The sequence below is a fragment of the Aythya marila genome, assembly GCF_965140915.1.
Source record: "Aythya marila genome assembly, chromosome: 6".
NCBI classification, from domain to species: Eukaryota; Metazoa; Chordata; class Aves; order Anseriformes; family Anatidae; genus Aythya; species Aythya marila.
In genome coordinates, this window is record NC_139047.1 from 35305314 (window position 1) to 35313976 (window position 8663).

At 38.3% G+C, this 8663-nt stretch overlaps 1 protein-coding gene across 4 annotated transcripts in view; it reads left to right on the forward strand.

The window, feature by feature from the left end:
* The window catches only part of ARHGAP15 (Rho GTPase activating protein 15), a 332136-nt gene extending 323747 nt beyond the window's left edge, over nt 1–8389 (forward strand). For all 4 annotated transcript variants that reach the window (XM_082763341.1, XM_082763342.1, XM_082763340.1 and 1 more), the window contains one exon: nt 7073–8389. In XM_082763341.1, the coding sequence (XP_082619467.1) occupies nt 7073–7256 (184 nt within the window). In that variant the 3' untranslated portion in view covers nt 7257–8389. The remainder of the gene's footprint in view (nt 1–7072) is intronic.
* The last annotated feature ends 274 nt before the right edge of the window (nt 8390–8663 follow it).

Sequence of the window (8663 nt, forward strand, 5' to 3'; positions counted from 1 at the left end):
CGTAGTCCTAAGCCCAGGAGACAGCAGAATCCCTGGCAGGAATTGCTAACTTGTAATGAGCGCATCTGTTAGCATGGCAGTGCCTGCCCTGCTTTCTGTTCCCAGAACTGTTCGTGTACTTGGCAAGATGCAATTATTGATTAACACACAACTGGAGAATGCATCTGACCCGTGCTTCCCACTTCTTCAGGCTCCCCAATGGGGCTACACAAGGAAGGCAGAGAGCACATGTGGTTTTGAGGCCCTCTTTGGCACAAGGCAGGCACCAAGTTACCCTGTCCCCTTCATATGGCCACAGCTGGGTGTAGAGGCAGCAAGGGGACCTCTTCCAAAGCACATTCTTGAGCCAGGCCCCTACGTTCTGCCTGCGCCCCTTCAGACACTCAAATGTGTTTTTAGATCTTGGCCTGAGTCACCTAGAAAACGAAGACTTTCTCCATGAGAGCTACTCCAGGAGGTGTGAGCACACGTGCTCTTCAGAAAGCAGGTCATACAGGTAGCAAAGTTCACACAATGGTGAAAAGTCTTTATTTTAAACTGTTTTCTTATTAAACCAGGGTAAGCCAGAATAAATGCTTTTCTTCAGCTTTTCGGAGTCTATTCAGCCAACTGTGAACTGATCTTCAGAGCTAGTTTAGTTATGATTTTCATTTCGGGCTGGACTCCAAGGCAGTTCGCCCAGGGAGAGCTCGTGCTGTACGATACATGGGGGATCCCCTGAGGAAGCCCCTTCTCCAGCGGGTCCCTGTCAGCTGTCCAGGCACTAAATATAGCCACCCAATGGTCAGCTTTAAAGGCCAGTCTGCAGAAGACAGCATCGAGCTCTCATTCTTGTGTCCCAGAGCAACTGAAGAGAAGGGATTTTTCCCAAAGAAATGTAATATGAACCCACAGCTGCAGAGCACAGGAAGCCTATGGAGTTTCTGTAGGCCAGGAGCCATCGAGGCTATTTTCAGCAAAAGCAAGCTCTTAAGTATGTCTGAACTATTTCTGACCCCTCTCATAACGTATCATACGCTATGACCTGCTTTCTCTATTTCCAGTCTCAGATCACTATTGTTCCAAATTCAACCTGTGGAGGAAACAGGAATTTAAAGTGCCTTTGCATTTTACACCAGCAGAAGAAAATAGCTTAAAACTCTATTAATGCACTGTGATCTCTGCATTCGGTACATTTGTTGTGGAGGAAACCCCATGGCACAGTATGAAAAGGGTGGATATTGTGGAGTTTTGAACTCTGCAATAAGCACCAACCTCAGGTTGTAGGTACACACAAAGCCCCTCGACACACACACATAACAAGGTGTACAGATTTCACAAACAAGCCAGGAATTCAGCTGATAATGTTTGCTTTTCCTTAGCTTCATCAGCTGGTGAATACCACTGTAATATGACTGAGCAAATCATCCATAAAGCCAGGACATAAATAATAATGAGGTTTAGTTTGCATTCATAAAATATCAAGAATCCCAATTTATTACTAAATTTTACATTTATCTACATTGCAGTGCAATGAATTGAACAGTTTGCCTAAGTAGAGCTTATGGTATCAGGGGCTCACTTAACCACTGATTATTTCAGTGATTCTCTCAAGATGGGGTTAAGATGTGCACAAGCCGTGCACTCTTCCTCCACAGTGGATGCATTTTGGTGTCTGTCCTAAACTGGCAACAGAGTTTCCTCAAGATATGGATATCTCTGCAAGGCTGTGACCTGTTATAAAATGGCACCTATTGTTTGTGGCTTAGGATCTCTGTCAAAGCCAAATTTTGTAGTTCAGTTGTCTTTTTAGTACCAAAAAAAAAACACGTTTTATATAAAGAACAACCCCTATAGCTGAATTCAAATAAGTTTACAGTAGAAAATGATGATGCAGTAATATGTTGTGTCTCAGGAAAGTATGTAACAGGACTTACAAAGAAAAAAAGTACACTGAGAAGAAACCTAATGGATTATCTGTGCATCATTTTGTACTTGGGCTTCTTTTCTAACACTGAAAAACCCGTCTGCACAAGCCCTGCCAAAATGTGCTTATACACACACAGACATTATCACTTAGTAGGATGGTACGTTTTATTATCAGGTTATTTTCCAGTACATTTGGCACAGTTAAGGTAAGTATATTAACTTTACTTCCAAATAAAGGAAACAAAGTTGTACTGAATGTCTCAGCCATTGTCAGTGAGTTAAGAACTGACAGGAGGTCCAAGTAATCAACCCTGTCTACTGCGCCGAGCTTTCCCCTGGGACATCTCTTCTGATCATACAATGTATCTGACTGGCATGGATGTAGAATTGCTTTCAATAAAGATTTTATTTCAAGCTTGGATGATTTCTCCCCAAATGTCTTGTCACTAAAGCAAAGTATGTAATACCTGTTATTTTTTAAATCCCATGAACCAGCTTTTGGGAAGGAGAGGAGCATAAAATGTGGAGCTAAACGTTGTTCGTCACAAGAGTCATATTTTAGCATGTTCAAATTGATCAGGAGCTCTGCAATAGTCAGAAAGCTACCACATAAAGTAGCAGTGCAGTGAAAAGGTCTGTTAGAAGAGCTATATTGAAGGTGAGTAAACTCAGCCAAGAAGGCAGCTGAGCCATCCCCAGGCAGAGTCCTGAAGCTGAAACATTACATCTGCTTACCACTGACTATCTATAGGAAATGGGTATTAGCTAATTTGAGGATAATTATCGGTAGAGAGAATCAATGGAACATGCAGACTTTGGCCCACTGAGGCAGGGCACAGGAATTTATGTCTCAAAACAGCCCAACTCTACACCTGGCTGAGCTGTGGCAGTGGTTCCTAGCACGAGGGCAGTCTGTTCCTATTCTGTAGGGTTACTTGCTATACCAAGAAGATGGATGTCACAAATACACAGTTTTTCCTTTCTGGGGAGTTTTCTTTATTCCCATGTATCTTTAATCTTTCTTGGCCTCTGTTTAGATCTTGATTTCATTCTCTCATGACAGTGATTTTTCTAGTTAAACCAAATGTGATGCAGAATGCTGGTGGTCAAGGTCCTGATAAGATAAAAACCTACTTTTGTCTCTTGGGTCTCTGCTGACTCCAGAGGGTTGCATTTCATACACTTCCATTCTGGTCCATAGTATTTTACCCAATGATACTTTCTTACTTCAATGACCTTATTTTGCTGTGTGTTGCCCTTCAGTCATAAGCAATATTTCTAGTTCATGGAAGAGCAATATGATTGTCTTATTTAAAAGTTACCCTTGAATATAATTTAGAACACTTACAGAGTACAAGAGTACTATGCATGTCTAAAACTGGTTCTACTAGGGACCCCAAACATTGAGAAAACAAATCTTCGTGAGCTGGAAAAGGCTAAGAAGGTAGGAGTGAAAGGTTCTCCTCTCATCTGGCAAAGGACAGCTCTGTCCTCAAACACTCTTCAGCTTACAGTAAGATAGTTCCATTTGAATTGGGGTTTTCCTCCCTAAAGACACCAACTTACCTATTTTATTCATGTGCAGTAGAACATTAAAATGGTGAGGAATCAGAGCCATCATTGATGTGCTTTCTCCTCTTCGGTAGTTTCTACAGAATAGAAATGGATGAAGAACATTTCATAACACCTAATGTGTTTGAAATAATAATCCAGTGTGCTTTCTGAATGTCAAAAATAATAATGATTTTATTTATAGAGTTTGAAAAGTATAGGTTTAATTAAACTGGAGAGCCAAACCCACCATACCATGACCCTTCCAGCCGTAGGGTTGCCCTGCTCTCGGTCGCAAGCTTTCCAGTTTACAGTTGCCTTAGCAACAACCAAAGCTTAAAGTATTTTTACTTATATATCTGCCATTGACACTGGAGCCCTCCTATCAGACACTTCTGCTGTTTTAATACATCATTAACTTCATTACTATTAATAATGAGACCTGTATTTTCTGTATGTCTCCTGACTTGTGATCTTTAAGGACTTACACCATTCTTGAAGTTAGCAATTCCGTTCATTTATTTTGGGGGAAAAAATCTTTCACACCATAATGCCCAGCAATTTCTTGATGTGATTCCAACACCTGTAGCACTGGATTACAGATTGTTTTGTTAAAATAATCTTAAATTGATGGATCATTGCTCCTTTCAGTTAGGCTTGACAGAACGTAGCTCTGGCATTTCCTTTCACTTTTTATGTTCTAAGCAGTGTGTTACTCTTTCTGTTCTTTTTTGTGCCAGAAAAAAGAAATTCTTGCCCATTTTTTAAGGTTTTCCCTTTTAACAACTGAGTTTCACTTAGCAGCTACAGTAACAGCTTAAATTGTATATATTTGTTTTTGTTTTGCTTTGACTTTTTTCCTTGTGTGGACAGATGAAAAAAACATCAGTTATGGAATTTCATTGGTAAATATTTGTAATTTAAAATGGCATAAGGTCCCAAAGTCATAATTATTTTCTTCGGGCTGGATTGAATTCCTTCTTTCTTCCCCTCCAGTAGCTGTATTTTGCCACAAATCATTTAACTACTGAGACTTTCCTGAAAAGTAATTCTGTTTTCTTGGCTTAGAATTTTTTTTTGTTATGGTCATCAAAACAAGTACAACTGCAATAATAGATAGAAAACCTGAAGAATTTTCAAGAGATTTTGTCCATATAATAATTATTAGACTAATGCTAGACTTACAGGCCCCCTCTGTGGATGTTTTCAGTGCCATGCTCCATGTCAGTGCACTGCAACAGGTTCCTCTCCATCACTAATGCACACCATGAGCATCATGCTTCATGCCATACTGTCACCTCCTGAGAGTTGAGTGATTGCAGGCCATGACTGGCAATGTCTCCACTCAAACAGGTCTTTGTGTGCAGGATTGCATCTCCAGGGAAAGCAAAGTTGTCAGAAGGTTTCGGCAGGCAAGGGCAGAGGGATTGGCCATCCATCCTCCATTTTCTGTGTTCACATCAGAAATAGCATCTTGATGGTTGGACTTCATGATCTGGAAGGTCTTTTCCAACCTAGGTGATGCTATAATCTTGCTCCAAATTTTACAGAAGAACGTAATCAGATCCCTTCTCTCTTCATTTTATCAAGCCCTTTTCCCACCCCACCACAACTATTCTTTACTCTGATTCTGCTCATCCATGGTCCATTACTTCCTGCTCCCTGCAAAGTCTTTCTCATCCAGCTTCATTGATGCTGTCCATGCTGTCCATCATCAATACCACCTCACTGCAAAACCATGGAGCTGCTGAATAGGATTTTTTCCCTGGTGAACTAACATCTCTAACTATGCCTAATGTCATCTGCAAATATTGTATAAGGTTTCCAACTTCTAGCATGTAGCAAGCTCAACAAAAACAAGTCCTTCTCATGAGGACACCTTAAACTCCATGTATGTTCTGCATAAGTAGCATTGAGGAAAATAACCTTGCCATCCCTGTGACAAACTTTTTTAATTGTGATAAATATGTGTGACGTCCATCAGAAGCCCACACAGTCATTTGGCAACAAAACTACTAACTTTTGAGACTTTCTGGATTCCTAAGTGATGATATGTTAATCTTACCACAGAGGAAACATAATTATTTTTTAATTTATAGTAAAGATGCTATATTTTAAGAAACAAATAATTAAGCCAATCTGATTAGTGCCATATGGAGAGTGTTTTGTGCAATGGACACCACGGTTACAAGCATGAGGCAGAACTAAGTAATGTTTCCTATTTAAATATGGAAAAATCCATGAGCATCAATGTTCAAGGAATGTGGTAAATGACAAGATTGGCAGAAATCCACAAGAAGATACTCTTTGCTGTGCAACGAACGCCCACGAACATGAAAGAAACCTTTTTTTTAAGTGCCTGAACCCAAGAAGTTTCTTTCATTTATAGTTAAGATTGCTGTCAATTCAGTAATAGGTATAGTGAAACAGAGACAGCTATGATGATTTTTAAATTGCTTTCTGGACTTTAAAAAGGTGAATGAGTAACAAATAGGGAGAGAAGGTGGAAAGCAGGACTTGGCTTCAACAGTACACTTGAAATATCTGAGTTAAAACTAACCAGTTAGGGAAGCATCCATAAATTCAAACGTTTACATATTAAAGTCACATTTAGTTCACATTCCTAGTAAAGCTGTGTAATTTATTTGTAAAATACGTATCTTCATTTACTAGTCTTTCCAGCCTAGGATATTTTATATATTCTGGAGGGTGGAAGGAAATGGATTTCTACTTAGTTCATACTCACCACTGCGGAGATTTATGCGAAACTGCCTACCTAAACTCCATCCATTAAACCTATATTGTTCTTAGACCAGACTTCTCAATCCTTAATGTCATTTCCACAAGAATATTAAGTCTTAATACAGACAAAAGATCAACTTTTAATAATAATGGTCCCCCTCTCATAATTTGTGGGTAATAAAGATATCAAAGGTTATAATCCTTACTATTATTTTCTAAGTCATCCCATTAAGGTATGTGGTCTCAGTGTCTCTTAAGAAACTTTGTGTCAGGATAAGGCATGCAAAAGTCTTTAGTTATATAAATTTCACAATTCATTTCTGAGCATACTAACTTTATTGGATTTAAATTAGCAGAAAGAATGTGTTTCATATGAGCTTTATATTAACGACCCTTTTATATTTTCCCAACTCTTTCAGTGCAGGAGACCATGCTACAAGAAGCAGGGAGGCTTCTTCCTGAAGCCAACAAAACTGTTAGCACCAACAGTGCGCGATTCAGTGTATTGATTAACATAAAGGACACCCCCTATTTTCAGCATCTAAATGTATGAGCTCAGAAATTATTTCCTTACAGTACACACATGCACTAATGATCAGTCACCAGAAAGCAGGAAACAGTACCCTGATATAAGTGAATTGTAGGCTGGGCTTTAGACCTCCATCTCTTTTCATTGCTCGTCAGGTTGGCAGAAGTTATCACTTCCCTCCCTCTTTTCTTCCTTTCTGCTAACTCAACCAACCAAACATCCATGGTAAGAGAATCAGTAAAAAACAAATAAAAAATGGAAAGTGCCTCTGTATGCTTCTAATGCAATAGCGACTCCTTTGACATCCCCCTTTTTTAACCAATTCTTTCCTTTCGTCAACAGGATAGCAGCCAAGGAATCCGTGAATCTTATGTCAACACAAAGCTTAGGAATTGTGTTTGGACCAACACTCCTTAGACCTGAAAAGGAGACAGGGAACATGGCAGTCCACATGCTGTACCAAAACCAGATAGTTGAACTTATGTTGAGTGAGTACAGCAAGATCTTCGTCTCTGAGGAAGACTGACAGACAGGGCCTGTTATTGAAAACGTTCACATCTGTCTTGATGTCTAATATTTTTACATTTCTGTAAACATATTTCTGAAATATTTCTTTTTCTTTCAAGTGACAGATGCCTCATTTTGTGAAAACTTAATGATGATTTTGTGTTTAATTTTCAAACATTGGAATAAAAAATATTGTCAACATTTGCCTATATGTATTCTGCATTAACCCTTTGAGAGTTTCATTATGCTAGCACTCCAAGTGTCATTTTTTTTGCAAGCTGAGCATACAGCATATGGCCAAGGACCATAGAAAATGCTGTTTACCAACATATGCAATGGCACAGAAAGACAAATGGTAATTGAGGAGACTGGTAGAAAATGGAATAAAAAGCAGCAAATTAAAACAGATACCACATTTTATGTAGGTAATCTGAGTATAATTTATCTTTCTCTTTGATATGTATTGAAAGTTAAAGGCATGATAAGTAAACAATTCCCCTACTCCAGGAGTGCTAAAAAGGAATGCATTTAATACAAATTTAAACAAATTATGAAAAGAAAAAGAAAAAGAAAAAGAAAAGAAGAAGGAAAAAAAAAAAAAACCAGTCTCTCACTATTTGCATAACTGTGCCTGAAAAACAACAACAAAAAAAAAAAACAAAAAAAACAAAAAAAAAAAGAAAGAAATTGGAACTTTGGCATTTTTACTTAAATGCAGTACATGAAATGAAGACATTGCATGACTGCTCATTTTAATGTAACATCCATTTTGATTCTTCATCACACTGTACATCTGCCCGCTTTCCCCAGCTATCTCATGTTCTGTAGCATTTGTATTGTGCTCCTGAGGATGCTTTATTGGTGAACTACATTAAATTCATCTAGAAAGAACTTTAAAAAAAGCCTTTTCATATGCCCTTAGGATTACTTGGCTAGACTTGAATCAATTTATGCATTTGATGGTTAGTTTCAGTTGTCATGGATAAACAAAAGGGTAACTGTCTAGAATATATCAAATATTGTTTCATTTTGAAATGTATGTTTCCAGCTATACACATCTCCTACCCTGTTTTGTAAAAGTATTCTGCTGATAAAATGTAGACTTATGTTTGACAGCTTTTTAATCAAGTTCAAAGAGAATAAATAAAACTAATCCAGTGTGGTAAAGAGTCTGTCTGGTTATCGATTTGTTCACAAAATGAAAAATAAACCATGTAAATAAGATGTGTGAAACACAGATCTAGAAGCAAATATTTAAAGCAATTAAAGACCCCAAAACATAGGATTAATGCATAGGTCTGCTGTGCACAAGAGATATGTCTTCAATATCACCTCAGCAGATCATGGATTACTCCAGTTTTACTTAGCATCATTTTACAAAATACCATGTTATTCAGGAAAGGTTGCTCCTCAGAGCAGTCATTTG